General features: G+C 35.2%; 1 protein-coding gene across 1 annotated transcript in view; it reads right to left on the bottom strand.

The window, feature by feature from the left end:
* The window catches only part of LOC119794887 (receptor tyrosine-protein kinase erbB-4-like), a 385,459-nt gene that overhangs the window by 134,555 nt on the left and 231,771 nt on the right, over positions 1–19,133 (bottom strand). The window contains exon 4 of the mRNA XM_038302633.1: positions 15,328–15,514. Within this exon, the coding sequence (XP_038158561.1) occupies positions 15,328–15,514 (187 nt within the window). The remainder of the gene's footprint in view (positions 1–15,327; positions 15,515–19,133) is intronic.

The raw sequence follows: 19,133 nt of genomic DNA, 5'->3' as shown, positions 1-19,133 counted from the left end.
TACAAATGGTGTTCAGGGTCAGGTATTATGTTTAAGACTAAGCTGCGAATTGAGTTTAAGTTGGGTTAGATATGAACCTATAACTGTTAGTTAATGGGTAAGGGTCACGGTTAGGCTCTAGAATGAGTTAGAAATTAATAGAAGTCAATGGAAAAACACCTCAATGATGGAGAAGATGCATGTGGGTGCGTGGGTGTGTTTTACTGTTTAATATGATGTAATTTTTTTCAGACATTTACAAAATTGTTGTCTCTGCATTGCACAGCTGAATTATATACATTTCAAGAGCTGCAAATTACATTTACATAGAAACATAATGCTATTTGATGATGAATTTTCTGTTGACAAGCACTGCTTGGGGAGGTGTTGAATCAAGCTCTACAAAGTTAACCAAACTTAAACAAAAAAACCATCAAAACTAAGAAAAAAAAATGAATGGTGATTTCTTCTTAAATTTCTGTGTAGGGGGGGAGCAGACATTTAAATGTTTAATGTATGTCTTCTACCAACCTTATTCTATCTCCATCTTCCATCATTTTTGTTTGCTTGTTTTTTTGTATTGTTTTATTTTGTTTTTTTCTTTGTTTCTTTATCAGAAATATAGTACATGCCATGGGTTGGTGGTGCTGGCATGCATCCCCCCAAACATATGCCTCCTCTCAATAGAGAATTTCAGTCATGAGCTACTGATTACATTTGGCCCAGCCCTTGCACAATTATTTCCAAGAGTCTTTATGAAAAATGGCAAAGATTTGGGGATTACAGAATTATGCCAGAGAGAGGAAAAGCATGTGCTTAAACATAAGAAGAAAACTGTTATGGGGAGGAGGGGTTGAGTTTGTGCTCATTTCTGTATTTAAGATGTGATAAAATCCTGGAAATCTGAGCCTTATGGATAAAATGGAGGAGAAGAAAGAGAAAATCATATTAAAATACTGCAAGATAAAGCAAATGTATAAGTGAAAAAGAAAAACACACCCCCAACATGTAGAAAAAGACAGAAAAGAAAAACACAAACATTATTAAGGCAACAGATGAGTGAGTGATTTACAAAAAAAGAGTAAAGGGACCTCTAATAGCTGCTGCTGAGGGCCACTTAGTGTATCAAGGCTGATGCGTGCACAGCTTGCCAGCTGAATCAAAATGAAGCAGAGCGCCTGGAATGGACAAACAAACCAGGGTCTGAGAGAAGCAATGAAAAGAGGGAGAGACTGAAGGGAGTTCATGTGTATTATCACAAGCATACAAAGTATGTTGGTTTTACCAAAGGGAAGGCTGGCTTCTCTTTGGACATTATTTGCATGAAACAAGGCATTGTTTTTTCAGGTCTCCTAAAACAGAGAAACTTACATAGCAGGCCAATGTTCTCACCTTGTTTACACTGCTAGAGTATGTCTTGAATACACCACAAAGGTCCACCCAGGGACTATAAAGAGTATTTAAACGGATATGACAGTTTATTTAACGAGTAAACACCTTTTCCACACTGTATGCTGTCATTTGAGTATACACTGCTAAAAAGCGACTTAGAGACTGATGGGTTTGGGGTGATATTACTTTGGTGGAAGTTTTATAAAAACTAAAAAGTTTATCACCACATTCTTCTTCTGAAAGCTTAGATTGAACACCTTTTTAATGAGAGCTTTCCTAAGCTAATATTTTCAACACTCTAAAAAGAGTGACTTGTCATTTATGTTGTAATGAGTAAGAAGTCATTTTTTAAATCTGTTTGTCAAGATATTTTCGGTATTTGCAAGCATTTCTGGCACTTTGTGTCATCCAGTTGCAACACTTTCAATGCCTCACAGAGAAGATGCTTGAAAAACTTTGACAAAATTTTCTCGTTCAATGGTTACAATTTTTCCTTCCTTTCAATCAAAAGTTAATTCTTTATTTGGCATTAGATGGAAATACTTGCAACAAGTGTGAGTTTTTTGGAGACAAACACTATAAGAATGTATTATACAAAATCATAAATTAATCTTTTGCAGTCTATCTTGCTTTGTATTAATGTTCCTGGATGTTGGTGGCAAAGCTATGCCAAGTTATTTTCCTGGTACACTTTGGGCTCCTCAGTACCATATGATAAGGTTAGAGCTAGTTTGGCATAGTTGACACCCAACAAATGTTATTGGATACCATCATAAAAAGATTACATTTATGTCCCATGAACCACCAATATCCCCCTTTATAGTCGTTCTATTTATTTGGGCCTTCAGCCTAAGAAGCAAAAAAAAAGCATGTTAATTATTCAACTGCCTTTCTGGCTAGGAAACAAACCTGCCATTTGTTTCTTAGCCAGATGGGACAATCTCCCAGAAAAAATGCTACATTTTGGGAATTTATAGGTACTGTTAAGGAACAGCTACTGAAGTCTTTAAGGACAAATGTTCTTCTTGGGTTGACAGTTAGGTTTAGGACTAAGGTGTGAACTGGGTTGAGGTCAGACTTAGAGTTAGGGATGTGTTCGTGATGGTTAGACTAGCGTTAACTCCCCCTGCCACTGGATGGCTTTGAGGGAACTAAAAACTTGGGTGTGTGCATTATGTTTATGCAAGTCCATGCTTCTGTTTGAGAATTTTTTTCTGGTTCTTACTAGCTTTGCTTATTAGCTTTTTCTTAAATATTAGATTTATAACTATGGTGGAAACTGAATTTAGTTTACTGCAGGAGCTTGGTGGGGATTACAGTCATAATTAAAATCTAAATTAATGTGAAAATAATCTGTCAGCCAAGTGGTCCTCTTTTCAGTTAAAGAATAATTTTGGGTGGATAGTCCACTCAGGGATGGAAATGTTTAAATCATACCTAAATCTCAATTTTTCCAATACCATATATGGCACCTGCTATATGATGTTGGTACTAAGTATTTTGTCTAAAGTGTAACATATGGAACTGCACACAATGGGCATAAGTCTGTATGTCATGGGCAACCAGTTTTTACACTTTCTTAACTGCATCTTATCTGTCAAGTTTATATCATTCCAGAAGTCTCAATTTTGTAGGACATACTGGCAATATTTTTAGAGAAAGAATTTTCTCAAGCAGCAATTCCAAATAGCTATAGTTAATTGACTTTGAGAGTTAAAGCTATTAGTTGTACAGTCATAGACTTGACTATTTTACATGCAGAATTAAACTTGTACCGCATGTTATTGTGCTCTTGACTTTTCAAATCAAGTGAAATTCTATCAGCCTTGAACAGTCTCCCCTTAGGGTAAATTTGCTTGAAAATGTACTGCAAGAAATATTGAGGATGGTCTGAATTGTTTCCCAATTTCTTCAGGCTTTTCCACTGTATAAGGAAACAGTGATCAGAGGGAATGCTACTTGCCTAAATCCAATGGAAGCATAACGATTTTCATTTATGTTTCTATTGCATGACAAGGGCCTCCCTTTGACTGTTAAGCATTAGTGTTAACTACTGTACACAACAATAAAGAACATGTTGACAAAAGCATGTCAAGTTTGAAAATCTGTTTTTATGTCCGTTTAGGGCTTGTAAGTAAATTGATAGTGACACATTTTGGAAAGTCTTTTGAGACCCCCTGAGCTGCCAGTCAACTCCCACTTTATTTGCTTTCCTCCTCATTTTGTTCTTCCTCTGAGATGAGTTCTGAGTGTCTCTGACATGAAAGGCCTGTTTGAAACACCATGTTGCCCTCTGAATGAAAGTAAAAACTTTATATGAAGCCCACACGTCCATGCAGTGACATATTAGAGCAGTAGTGACAGGCAGTCAGTGACAGAAACTGAACATGACAGACAGTGGAATCAAATGCCATCATATCTGTGGCAGGCTTTTCAGCTGAATAGTATGCTGAAAATCCATACTGAACATTTGACACTTAGAGATATAAAAATAAACTCTTAATGTGTTGTGACATTCTTACGCAACAGCCTCTTAAAAAATGGCTAACAATATCTTAAGCCATTAAAATAAAACTTTTATTTTAAGTAGGTAAAAAAAAAAAATGACACATCCCTACACATTTAAAAAAGGACAAACTGACATATTTTTTTAAATATTGACACACCATGCATTATGTTAAATGAGGTTTAATTCACCCAGTCCACTAATTAAATTGTTAAACCGTTATTTTTACATTTGATGGAGCTATGCAAATTGGATAGTTTGTTTGTGGTTAATTTTCATTTTTTTCTGTTTCAAAATAAAGCTAAGAAAAAAAAGGGTGTTTCTTTAGTTTATTATGATTTAAAAATAATCAGAAAAACTAAAATTCCCCCAATAAAAGGATAGCCTTTTATTAACGCTTCATATTAAAGGAACTAAATGCAGGAATTTTGAATAAATAAACATTTATGTCCAGTGTTCTATGCTAATGCTAATGAAGCGTTAGCCGAAAAGTATGTTCTGATGGTCTAGTCAAGTGACTTTTAGCACTTTTTTTAGCACTAGAATGACAAGTGTCTTAGAATTGATTTTTAGAGGATAAGGTGAATGACTGTTTACATTACTTATCTAGTCTATCTCAGTGTTAAACTGGACAAAATCACTATTAGGAAATCAGCACCCATTTCATTTCTATATTTTCTAACTGATCCATCAGTGGGACAAGCAGTTGATTGAGTACAATGAGTGATCTATGCACACAGCAGAAAAAAAAGACAAATTAGACAGCAGCCATCTCCATGAGGATGACAGTCAGAGAAAAATTCCACAGAAATTGAAATAATCGGGTAAAGGACCAGCAGGGGAAGACTTAGGGCGTTTCTCAATTCACGAGAATGCGAGTACGTACTCGCGTTCTCGTGAAGTCCGTTCTTGGCGAGAACGCAGGAAGATCGGACTTGACGAGAACGCGAGCACGCAAGCACGTATGTGTATTGGAACAGAAGCGTACTCGTGACGTCATCACATGCAACGTTCTTTAGCATTTCTTTAACAGTCAAAACTATTTATTCCCTACACAAAACATTTTGAAAACAATATTTTTAATTTCTAAAGCTTAAAAAACATTAAAAAAAAATTACCGAACCGCAAAAAACCGCCATCAGAACGAGCGGTAGTTCACACATAACTAGACCGAGAGAAGTGCACTACAGACGGGGTAAATTTAGCCCTGGCTGTGGTTACCCTCGGAGGTCTGCTGGTCACTCTGGTCCGCTCAACGTCGGACTTTTTTTTTAAATTTCGCACTAACTCTGTAAACAGACCACACAGGGAGGCTTCAATGTATAATGTTATCGCCTCAAACGATTTCAAAAAGTACTTTTGAAGAACAACAGCAGCAGAAAAGGGAATGTTTAACTTAACACTGTGAGCGCTGTCTGGAATCAAGCTGCGGCCGCTGGGCATTCTGGGGAAGCGGTCAGTCTGAAGAACGCACAAGTCTGCTCTGATGCATGCTCGATAAAGAGGGCGGGGTGAGAACAACATCCGGGGATTTGATGCGTTCTCGATCTGGCGTTCTCGAGAATTGGAACGGTACTCGGGCTGAGGCTGATGACGTATCACGAGCACACGAGAACGCTCAAGAACGCATATTGAGAAACGGCCTTAGGGTTCCATCCAATGCTCTGTCTACTAGGGCATAAATATTTCAGCGACATAGCGCCATTCAAGCTCCATCAGACACTGGAGTTTCACAGCTAACATCTCCTTAGGCTGCATGTACCTTAAAGCTATTTTCTTACTTTAATAAAAGTTACGTATTAAAAATTTCTTCCATGTTCTAATGTGATGCAAAAAATCTGTAAAAAAAAAAATAATAATAAAAATTCCTCCACTTCTTCCCTGTCTTCTAAACTATTCCTCCGCTCTGTCCAAAAAAAAACAAAACAACAAGAGCGTTTTAGTACCCCCACTCACTCTTGGACACTGCACAGTGGAGTTTTATCCATTAAAACAATTGGCCATGCACTAAAGCAGTTTTGATCTAGTAACTTTAAATTGTTTGAATGCAACCAGCATTGACTTTGAATGTCTTTTTTTTTATCTTACTTTACATTATTTGATATGGGTAGTGTTGTAATATGAAAGCAATTACATGTGTATAGCTGTTTTTAATCTGCTGCAGGTTTTTTTCATTTATTTTGACTGGATACTTGCGTGCAAGTTTTGTCTAAATTAGGTGATTTTAGAATTCAATTTAGCCAGATCACATAGCCAGTTGTAGCATTTATACCAAAAGTAAAAAATTAACAGCCAATCACTGTGATCAGACGTACAGTATTGGGTAATCGGTATCATGATCAGTGGCAAAAAAATTAAAAAAATAAAGACACAGAAGAAGAGAAACATCAACTTTTTAGCCTTATGAAAGCTAATTTATTTGTTGTGTGTATGCTGTTGTTTTCCAGTTTAGTAGGGTTTTGGAGTACAATGTATGATTTAAAAAGAATAATAATTTAATTATGATGATGCAGTTCTACTTAAGTTTTCTGATTTTAGGTACAAAAAAATAAAATCTTATAAGATTTCATAAAGTAAAACATTGTATCCGTCTTCAAACATTTTTACAAATACATCTGAGCCCATCAATCTAATCTAAGTAATTGCCTTGAGAGAAGAAAATGCTGGAGAGAAACTGAGGACTGTGTTTGATTAATAATTTGCTTTCAAATTTTTCAATGCCTCCTTTAACTTTTAATGATATTTAAGTCAGTTCCTACTTCCATCAAGGTTTGGTTTGGACAGATATTAAGACATAAATACAAGTTGGTAAAAAAAAAAGTTAAACTGAAGTAAAGAGACAGAAAGAGAAATAATTTTTATTCAATCTCCTAAACTTGGTTTTGATGCTGTTATATGGAAAAAATGTAGTTAATTCAATGATATATATATATGAAATTGTTCCCTCAACATAAGGAACTGACTAAAAACTAAAGCTGAGGGTAAGAGATTTGGTCATACAAATAGAACTAAAGGGATTAAGAAAAAAATGGCTCAAAAGATTTTTGCAAGTCACGTAAAGATCCTTTTTTTTCCCCATCATGCGGTGTCATATTGGCTTTAAGTCAGTTATTTCATTCATTGTATCAAGAAGTGGTGTTATATGACAATCAATTAAGAAGAAGTACTCTTGATGTCTGTTGCAATACTTCAGTTTAACATGTCCCTCCTCACTACCCACATTAGGGCCTCACAAATGTGACAGCATGAATCTTGTCCTTCAAAAAAGAACTCCCACATGCCCCCTTCCTGGAGCAGTGAAATATTGAGTGTGACACGGGAGTAATTGCATGGGAAGTAATCAATTAGACACACAATTGAAGGAGACCTGAGGTCTGTGGGCTGCCAGGCAAGAAGCTCAACTGAATGCTGGTGACATGCACCAAACCAATCTGACTTGCCTCCTCTGTCAGAATTGCTCTCTAATTTCTTAGTAGTTAGTTGATAAAAAAAAAGATATAGGGGTCAGAGGGAGGCACCAATTGTATGCCCCCTCATTATGCAATCCTTAGTCTGGGGGAAACACACCAGGTTAAATCATAACTTTGACCTTGCAACCTGACAAGTACTTTCTATGACTCCTTATTGTACTGTTGCCACACAGTAGTAAACTAGAAAATTCACCATATGATACAACAATCGCAAAGGTACTTGAAGAGTGCGGAAACATTTACTATAAGGAAGGGTTTTGTATGATAAAGAGCCATGCAAACATGACATTACTTGTGTATGGAAAAGCCAATGAATGACAACAATTAAGATATCTATCCAAAATATGGTGGAAAGAGAAAGGGATAAAGAGATGGAAAACAGACAAAAATAGAAGAGTTAAAGGGAGAGCAGATGGGCTATGAAGAAGTGGATAACGCCTTGGCATAAAACTCAGGCTTGTGTACATGGAAGCAATGAGAGAAGATCATTCAGCAGATGGGGCCTCAGATTGGATGCTTCATTTTAGACACACATGGTGCAGGCGTGGTGTAGTTCGAAGAAAAAAAAAAGAACCAACAACACTAAACAAATGTGAAAAAAAAATAGACGCAGCGCACCATTGGGAAATGGTGGCGTGGAATTAGCAATAAAATATGTAAAATCAGAAGGCTTGTCTGTGTTGCGCTCCTAATTGTGGCTGTTAATATTTTGCAAAGCTGAAATTACAATGTGAAAGCACAGGGGCTGTGCAAGGTTCTTATAAATACAGACAGAAGAGCTACACATGTATGCCTGAGCATAAAAGACAACAATGTGGATCAGCATGCATCAAAATAAAGATGAAAACTGTTTCAAATGTCAGCAGGAAGAACTGCTTAACCTCCGTCTCACTTACTCAGACAAAGGAGAGGTATAAGAAAAAATGTATGGTGCATTTTGTTCACATCAAATTATCACCACAGGCTTTAGTAATTTTTATTGAGATTTTATGTGACAAGCAGTGACAGTGTAGTGAATAACTGGGGAGAGAGGTAAGAATATGCATGAAACTCAATCATTTTTTAAAGATGAAGATTTAAAACTTGAGAATATATGTTACCACTGTTCTTTCGATACCGACAAACAAAAAAGGGCATTAAATCTTAGTATTATATTATTTTGTGGATTGCTAGATAAAATTTATAAAAATAAAATGGTTAATTAAACAAAACAAAAAAAAATACACAATAAATCAGGAATAAAGTTGCAAAGGCATTTTAAGTAGGTGTGATACATCTGTAAAACTTCCAGGATACAGCAACCCACTTAAAATGACAAATCAAGCAAGAAGAGCATTCAACATCTTTGAAGGAGCTGTACAAGCCCACAGCTCAGTTTGGATGATAAATCAGCAGAACACCCGTATGTCATCAATTACATAAATCAGTCCTATATAGCAGTGATTCTCAAATGGGGGTATGCGTACCCCTGGGGGTACGTGGAGGTACTGCAGGGGGTACGTGAAGCTTTTCAAAATATATTTTAAAAATCAGTATGCTCCTCATAATAAGTCTTGGGAGAAATTATTCTGTAAAAAGTTTGATAGAATATAAATGTGTGTTCATGCACTGCATTTTATATTCAGCATTTAGTTTCAATATCCTTTAAAATAAAACGGACCCCCCACCAAGTTAGTTTGACCCACGGACCCAGCGCACTTGTCAACGACCTGTCGTTAACTTGGTTACGCTGTAACTATGGAGACGTGGCTAAAGCGTAGCAGCAACGCTGCTGAAAGTGCAGATGAAGTTAAAAAGAAGGCAAAACCAGAGCCAACGAAGTACAGAACATACATGGAGAAGTATGCTTTAATGGGATTTACGTCCACGATCTCTGACCCCCCCAGGCACTGTGTTTTTTTTGCGGGGAGAAATTAGCCAACGCTAGCATGAAGCCAGCGCACCTCCAGCGGCATCTCACAACAAAACCTAGATGTCACGTTGGTAAGCCACCGGAGTTCTTCAGGAGGAAACCTTCTGAGTTCAAGTCATCCCAAGCCACAATGCGAAAAGCCTCCACTACATCAGCCAAAGCCCTGGAGGCTTCTTACGCGGTGTCTTTGCTTGTTGCTAAAGCCAAAAAACCGTTCACCATAGCGGAAGACCTACTGCTCCCTGCTGCTGTTGTATTGGCCAGGCTATGCTGGACAAAAAATCAGCGGATACATTAAAAACTGTACCTCTGTCTAATGACACAGTTTGCCGCAGAATAGATCACATGGGCACAGACATTGTCGAACAAGTTGTGGGGAAACTTGACGACTCATTTTCACTGCAGCTGGATGAATCCACAGATGTGTGTGGAAATGCGCAACTTGTTGCATTTGTAAGATACATTGACACAGACGACATCTGTGAACACATCCTATTCTGCAAAGAAATGGAGGGGCGAACAACCGGAGAGGACATTTTTAATGTCGTTAACATGTTTTTCACTGAAAACGCTATCAGCTGGAAATCCTGCAGCAGCTTCAATGCAAAGTGATTAAAGTGCAATGTTCTTTTTTTATCCTAAAAGATGTAACCTTTATTTTTTTGTAAGCAAATCTTTATTTAAGTAAATTTATTTTGTAAACAAAATATAATTTATTTATAATTAAGTTATAGATTTATTTCTGTGAAAACATTTTAGTTATTTATGTAAATATTCAATTTTGTACCATTACAGAGACCAATATAAATTAGCAGCGTTAGCAGCATATTTCAGTTTTGACTGGTTTTATGCCTTCCTGGTGGTCACTGTCTTCTGTTTTTCTTTTTTTTTTTACATGCAATGGTTGGAGTATGGATCAGTTGTTTGGCTTTAATAAATAAGACAGGGATTTTACAGCACTGTACCTCTTTTTTCTTCCAAAAATGTTTTGCCTGTGTCAGGGGGTACTTGACTAAAAATATATTTTTAAGGGGGTACATCACTGAAAAAAGTTTGAGAACCACTGCTATATAGGACAATATCAAAGGGGAATTTGTGTTCAACAGAAGTCATTAGGAATACCAAAATAATCATATGGTGATGAAATCAAAAACTGGTGAGAAGAGTAGAGTAACTCCACACATCACCGTATCCACACCATTTGCTGTACTCAGTGAGACACTATAGTGGCATAATTATTCTGTTGGAGTGCTTTCCCCTGCAGGGAGAAGGTAGCTTGTCATTGAAAGAACCTGTAACTTAATGAAGTTACCTGTAACTTAAATTATTTAGGTATTAAATTCAGTTCAATTATCATAGAGATAAGTAAAAAGTTAAAGGACAGTGCCCCGCAGTGTTGGACTTTAAGATGCCTGGTTGAGTCAAAAACACATTTATCGTGTCTTAATTTTCTTAAATCCTTAAGTCAAAGTCCAGGTTAATAATACTGATAAGAAACTTATGGTAGCACTTTAAAAGTGCTGGTCAGAGATGCCATTAGCAAATATGACCAGCAAAAAATAATTTCACAGGAAAAAAAAAAATGGACTACAGATAAAAAAAAGAAAAAAAAAAAAAAGATTAATTCCACAAAAAGGGATAAACATAACTACCAAAAAAGGTGGTACCAATAGTTAAGCATCAGGGTCGCTGAATTAACATACATATCCCAATTTTCTTTATTATTTGGTAAAAGTAAGAAATGCTTATACCTCTTTTTCCTCATAGTTATATGGTATTTTGGACTGTTACATAAAATTCCAACATAATTTAAGGAAATATATGTTTGTGCTGTCCTGCAGTGAGTTGGCAACCTGTATAGGATGTACCCTGCCTTTTGTCCGTAGAATGCTGGAGATAGCAACTGGCCCCTGTGTGAGCCTGATGGATGGATGCATGGATGGATGGACAATTCTAACTTGAGAGGTCATAATCAGATTAAATACTTTTAAGAAGAAAAGTAAAATAAACGACTATTAAATACTTTTTTTGTCAAAAGTTTCTTTGGGTTTGAGAAAGTAATGTCAAACAAACAGCTAAACTCCTCACACTTGAGAAGAGGGTATTTTATATTTATTATTCTATACACCCCTTTGCACACAAACGCAATCCTTAAACTTTTCCAAGCTTTGCTGTGACTTATATTTCATATTCATGAGGATAACTTAGCTAAGCTTGATTGAAAGGTGCATCAGAGGGAGTCCTATCCCTGCTCAGCCAAAGACCTCCCTTCATCCCATTCTCCACTCCCCTTAAACCCAGAAAGTCCATTGACAGTGAGCAGAGTGCACCCGAAAAAAATCAATAAGTGGAAGGCTACAATATTGTTCCGACAAATTGATTTCATCCAAAGGCAATTTCTACCCAAGTACAAATATAGGGTTGAACAGCTGAAGGGGCCTTTTTCAGTTTCTTCTCCCCGTTACCCTCTTATGGTCTTAATAAGTTTGATCTTCTTTTATATGTTGCTTATAGATGATGCTGATCATTTAACACTTCTCCTGGGAGCTATAGCTAGGGGAGCAATAGAGTAATGTGACCACGACATCAAAGGCCTTGTAATAATTGAGATGTCTAGCCCTCAGCTCACTAAAGCACTCAGAGGAAAGAAAAGGTCTGATGTACTACAATACACTTAGATTTATTTTATTAAGTAGTTAGTTAGTTACACATATTAAATAAGAAACCAACAACAATCTTGCACAAATGTTCTTTTTTTACTACATTTTTTAATTATTCTTTTTTTACTATGGAGCTAGTGATATGTGTCATGTGCTTCACTAATTTAAACAGCTTTACCTTTTGAGCTCGCTTTTTGGAGATTTTGAAAAAGTATATTTCCCTCAGGAGTATGTAGAACAACCTGAGAAAGCCTGAGGGTTTTGATGATGCTATTTATGATCCTGTTGTTTTTTTTTACTCTCTAATGGAAAGGACAGAACAATGATTTCCTTTTTGGTAAATACCATGTCGTTTGTTGGTGTTTCTTTAACTTCTTTCTTTGAAACTTTGAAATAATTAAATTTACACAAAAGAAAGATTTTTGTTATTTGTAAGGCTGAAGAAATTCCTGAAATTACACACATTCAGCAGCTCAAAGGTTCCTCAATCCATAGTGTTGAAGGTAAGGTTGGAGTAAAACCTTTCCTGTTATGTTTATTAAAGAATTTCTAAATTTTGTATATCCAACTGTTAAATTTACACACTTTTTTTAATGCATCATTTACTTATGGTTTTGTACCTTTCAGGCAAAGTTTTCAGATACAAATTCATGACAAGGCCTTTGTGTTGTTTCCATTAATTATTTTGAGTTCATGTTCAGCAGAAAGGCTTTAAAATACTATGCAACTCACATTCTTGAAGGAATGTGGACATTTTAATATTAGGTTTAACAGGTATTAAGTATGTAAATTATGGACCTTCAAAGTAAAAGCAACAACTGCTTCATTAATTGAGAAACCTGGTCCTATATTAAATTTCACTTGGTAATAATAGTTTGAATGTATAGTCAACAGCTGCTCATGTTTTAAGCTGCAATGGCATGCTTGTGATGTTTGAATGTTAAGTTTCAAGACATGAGTTGGACCAGGATTCAAAGACTTTAGATCTCCTTAGGATTTGGAAACCACTCTGATCAGCAAAGCCTGACATCAAAAAACCCCATTTTAGCAATACTTGACCATAATGTTTGGGGAGGTAGAAAGGTTTAACCATATTTTATTGGGGTGTTATTCATCCAAATAAAGATAAAGAGAGATTGCACAGGCATGATATTGGGTCTTTATTCAAAAAAAGATTGCAAAACTGAAACTGTAATTCTGATATTACACATTTTCTAAGGTGCAGACTTACTGGACTTCTTTTGAATTCGCATTGTCACCATTTACTGTAATATTATGAGTCTTGGTCATGGTAATGAGGTTTAACAGAAATAAAAAAAAAACTTCTCTCAAAACTTTTTTGCTTTTTTTGCTATTCACCATTTCTTGACTAAGACACAGATTGATGAAGTAGAGCAGTTGCAGACCAATGCTTTTGTACTTCCTCCGCTCTTAATGGCTTTAGGCCATGAATGGTAGATCAAACAACCTCTTCTCACAGAGTCCAGCCCTGACTCCCATAGCACTGGCTTCAACTTGGCACTCAAATGAAAATAGTTGGCTTTGCAATAAGATGCTGTTTTTGACAGACAAATGCTATTCACTAAGAATGGTTCAAAATGCAAGAAAAGTTACAGCATTGGACTGTGACACAGAAGCCAATACTGTTATTGCCCATAAAGAGTGATTCGACTGTAGTTTCCTTTGACTTTGGGAAGTCAAATAAAAAAAGATAACATGGACAACAATTTATTAGAAATATAGGACTTAAAATAGGAAGATGCATATATTTATATATATATATATATATATATATATATATATATATATATATATATATATATATATATATATATATATATATATATATATATATATATATTCTTACACATTCAGAATAAAGTATCATAACTTCAATCTTGTATTACTATTGTTGGTCTCTGTTGAACACCACTCTTAGTCTTGTGGTGAAAAAGCTCTTCATGTTGTTTGGGCAGGAAGGTAGTTTTATAATACCCTTACGGTGAGAGCTTAGCCTAGCAGCATAAGATCTGTTGTTCTTAAAACAGCACAAAGAACCTCATACCTCCCTACTTAGAAAACCACCTTATAAGGCAACAGCATAGTGTATTCTTAAAGAGAAATGCAAGTTGTTCCTTACTTCCACTCACATATATCATTTATGTCACATCCCTGGTAAAGCCAATAACAAAAATCAGATTCAGTAAACCTTTCTAGAAGAGAGAGTCATACAGCTTTTGACACAAAACCAGGATAATAACAAATGTGCTAGAACATGTAGACAGCACTGTAAAATATATACTACACAGTTGATAAGCGAAAAAAAATAACTCGGGGGTAAGGAGTCATTTAACTCAAAATAAACAGCCTGGAATTAATTGCAAAATGAATATGTGTCAGCAGTTGGTGGTATTGAATTAAAAAGAAAAGTCCTACTGGTTAGGTTCACAAAGACAAAGACACACATATGTGAATGCATTAGTGTAGCATCTTGTTAATCATTTAATGCTTTCTTTCCATTATTTTGTATCCGTACTTGGTTATTGATGATTGTTTGGCTAGTTCAAAACAACACATCTGTTAATGGATATAATTTCTTAAAAATATATAAATTGACAATCTGTGATATGTCAATTTTAGAAATTTTAAATTTAATCTTAATTTTTTTATTAGATCTTTATTGTTCTGTACATATAAAGGTTTAAAGGGAACTACACTCAGATATCCCTTTTTTTAAGATGCAATAGTTGTGTTCTCCAACTATGCCAAGCTGCCATAAAACTCTAGTGGTACTGCTATGATCACTAACAACAGCTGTATGTGGCATAAATATGGATAACATTCTGATAAGAGAATAAAAAAAAAACTGCATACTTAAATTATTAATGTTTAGATAACATAGTCAATGTTTTTTTATTGTTAATTTAAAACAACTTAGGGCTTTATCACTTTTACAGTTAAGGCACCTTGTTTGTCCCAGATTAGCAGAGCATACAAACTAAAAGCTTCTTCTCCATTTTTGTTTTAGTTGGTGGTATGCAGGGTAGACTTGAGCCTGAAGGCCTGAGAGGTCTGGACAGTTGATACACTGATGACAGGTCTGTATATTATCTGAGATAAAGGGAACCAGTTTGTGGACCCTAAAACTAGAGTGATGTGCTTTATTTTCTTAATTTTAGTGAGGAAGTGAACAACTGTATTCTAAATCAGCTGCAGCTGTCTGATCAACTTTTTAGGCCGATTTGTGAGGACACCATTTTAGAATGGTAAAAACTAAAGACATTTAATAAATGACCTGACTGTTTAGCTGACCCTTACAAAAGCTTTTCAATGACAGACCAAAACTATTAAATCCATCATAAAAAATGTCACAAGAATATTTCCAACCACATCAGCACATCCACTTGCCTGTAAGGTTTTTAAGACCCAACTGTCGAAGCCCGAAGTTTCCATCTCGTCTGTAATTCAGAAAGATTGCAAGTGAGTAGCGATCCTCATAAAGTTTGGTTCCTCGAATGATCCTCAAGTTCTCCAAAGGCAGGTAGTCGAACTGGTTTAGAGCCACCAGCACATAGCCCGTCACTTCTCGTATAGACTGCAAACAGAGTAACAAAAGCAGGTGTTAATGTTTGTTATGGCTCTTTGAGATAACATAGTACTAACAAAAGCAATAGAAGTAAAAAAAAAAATTTTGTTTTTGTTTGTTTTCAAAAAATTTTAAGCCATTCGCAGTGCGTTTGTGTTCAGAGAATGTTGCAAAATGGAGGCCAACTGCTCCTCAAGGGGATGGGTTAAATACACCACCAATGTGAGATCAATGAAGTTCAATTATATTATAATGACAATAAAGAATGCATGGAAATGTATAGCTTCTGCGGAGTCAATTCATTAAATTGGTTATAGAATAAAATACATTCGAAGAAAATCAAATACATTACTTCATTTCAGTTTATTTATATTGTGCAAATTCACAAAAAGTTTGTTCAGTCCAACAATATCGACAGATTTCACCCTAATTTACTGTGAATAAAAAATCCTGCACTTCAGATATTGAGTAGTCTTAAAAAAGGTTTATTCCCATACCAAAATAAAGAACAGCATAATGGTAAAGTCTGATTAACCTTATGACTTTTCATAACAAATAGATAGATGAAACATTTGAAAAAGAAAGGTGCAAACAATGAAGCAGTCATATAAAGAAAAGGCCCATGTTAGATCACTCTTAAAACAAGTATTCAAGGTCACTTTCCGCACAGAGAGCTGAACTACAACATCAAAGGCAGGAGATTTTGCTTCAGGGTTTGTGGCCTTGCTGTAGAACTTGGCTCAGGGTTCATTGCTCATAGCTGGGGCTTGGCCTTGGGTGACTGAGCCACAAGGACAACCATTGCTTCACACTTTAAATGTCATTTAGGGAGGGTATAACGACTGTTGAGACATTGGCAAGGAGCCACATGTTCTGAGCTGCTGTAGCGTGAATCTAAGTGACAGCATGTGTATGTGTCCTTTTTCTCTCATCAACCCATCCATGGTGTCTGTCATTAGCAACCAAGCGGTCAAAGAAGTGTTGCCATGCTTGCCCAACATATTCTGTTAATAACTCTGTATGTGAAGTTCTGATACAACTCATGAAAAACGCTCAAGTAATTCAGAGAGAATGTCCTAATAGTTTAGATATGATGATTGGCATCTTTCAAACTGTCATCATTAGTCACAAGCAGAAAAACCACAATCACATGTGAGCTTTAATTAGCTGCTCACTATATGTAAAATACATTTGTTAGTCCAGAAGATGTTTTTTTGCATCAAAGTTATATTTTGTTGTTCATTTATTGGTTTATAGAAGTGGCTTATATAATTTACAACAGATTAAATTAACAGTTTGTTATGTACTGTAGATACATTAGTCCAAAATAATCCTCAGAGGATGGTCAGTGTTGCCGTTGGTCAAGTTTTGATTGAAATTTCCTCTGTAACTTTTACCATGAGGCCAACAGGCTGGTAATAAATATACACGGTAACCATATTAACAAACATTTATGGCCTAATTTTCAAAAACATTTGTGGCGCTTAAAGATTCGTGCAAACTTAATAGTTTGTGTTAAACTGATTTGGTGCACATCTAATTGTTTTTCTAAAATAAGCCAGACAATAGACAATCACTTCTAACAATTTAGGCTTAAATTAATACGTGGAGCATTTACTGAAGACCAAAATTCCAAATTTATAGAAGAAGGATGTAATTCCTTTCCACCCGTCAAGCCATTCATCAAACCTAAAACTGCTTTCTGGGGCAGATTTTACATGTATATTTTAGGTTAGAGGTTTAGGTGAAGACTCAATTACTGCTTCACTTGAGGGAGGGGGTCGCTCCTTTACACCTCTTCGAAGAGGACCATTAAAACACTGAACAATCAGTGGTTTCTGTCTTGGTTTTTTTTTATATTATCACCAGGTTCTTTTGTCTACTGTCCAGACCGAGGATTTTAATGTGCCATAACAGCTTCGCAACCCCCTTTCTGAAGTGTCATCCATCACAAACGGACCAATGAGCAAACATTATGTGTAGGCGGTACTCCTGGGAGAGTCATTGTTGCAGAGTGGCATTTAGATTTGGTTTTCATTTCAGATGAGGTTTGAAAATCCTATGATAAAAAAGTATATACAAAAAAAGGAAAAGGGTACCACTGATTGCTACCCTTTCCTTATTTCTATATTGATGGGGGTCAGAGGACCCAGTGGTGACAGTGTACAGCAGCCTTGCTTCTGCCAGTGCCCCAAGGTGATCTGTGGCTACAATTTAGCTTGCCAAAATCAGTGTCTTAGCGTCAATACATAAATGTTGAATAAAGTGCTTTGATCAAGTCTGTTGAGCTGAAAAACAGTTACAGTACATAACTTTTACTATTAATTTACCATATCAAAGGTTTCTGCACTGACCTCCTCCCTTTTAAGACTTGCCATGAACAGAGATGAGGAGAATAATGCTCTACAGAGTCTGATCAGCTGAGAAACAGTTATCATCCTGGGTCAGGAAACAATGATATTTCCGAAAAATGTGTTCCCTCCTAAAATTCCCATTTTAAAAGTCTCTGGCAATTATTTGTTGAGTTGCTTAAAAAAAGTTTATATATATATATATATATATATATATATATATATATATATATATATATATATATATATATATATATATATATATTTACATATATATGTATATATATATATACATATATATATTTACATATGTATATATATATATATTTACATATATATGTATATATATATACATATATATATTTACATATGTATATATATATATATATATATATATATATATATATTTACATATATATATATATATATATATATATATATATATATATATATATATATATGTATGTATATATATATATACTTGCATATTTAACAGCCAGTTTAAAACTGTCAGTGTTTAAAAGCAGAGTTCAATTAAAATCTAATTTAGCATTTAGCTTTTTTTATTATACGCAAAAAAAATCACATTGACATGATTACTATGACATGACATGGCACTGACATGATATTGTAACTCATCTGTACAGTCACACACACCAAACTGGTGTTGATTGGTATACAATATTTTCAGTTTAGTACCTTTGAATAATTTTGTAATTGATTAATTATCACCATTTATTTTTATATTGTTTATAGTTTTCATTCATTTTTTATATATATTTTTTTTTTGAGTACATAGAAGTTTATTTTAGCTGAGTTTCACTAGTTTAGTCAAGATTTTTAGCTTGAAAAAATTGCTATTTGAAAAAATGCTATTTTCTGTCCTAAAGGGCACTAGGAGGCACTAGATAACATTATTGCCTAATTTGATTGCTTCAGTTCATCCAGCTGTAGCAAATCCCTCAATTTTTTTTATTTTTTTTTTGTATGATCGGATAGCTGGGAGGAAGAAACCTGGAGATTTTAAGGGTCTTAAAGAGCTTTAAAGAACTTTTCAACACTGGCCAGTACAGGGATAACAACTTTGGCAGATCGTCAGCTCTTTAAAAAAAAAAAAAAAAATGCCAATGGTCTGGTTGTTGATCTACAAAAAAAGTTTGTGCAATAAATCCAGATGCCTTCTTCAGGAAATTAGGGCATTATGCAGTTCTGGAGTGGATGAAGAGCTATTCAATTAGAAGGCAAATAAATATACATTGCTTGTGCTGTTTCCATTT

Source organism: Cyprinodon tularosa, unplaced genomic scaffold (assembly GCF_016077235.1).
Source record: "Cyprinodon tularosa strain WSP-4 unplaced genomic scaffold, ASM1607723v1 ctg496, whole genome shotgun sequence".
NCBI classification, from domain to species: Eukaryota; Metazoa; Chordata; class Actinopteri; order Cyprinodontiformes; family Cyprinodontidae; genus Cyprinodon; species Cyprinodon tularosa.
The sequence above is the reverse complement of the archived record's forward strand: the minus strand, read 5'-3'. Positions and strand labels throughout refer to the sequence as shown.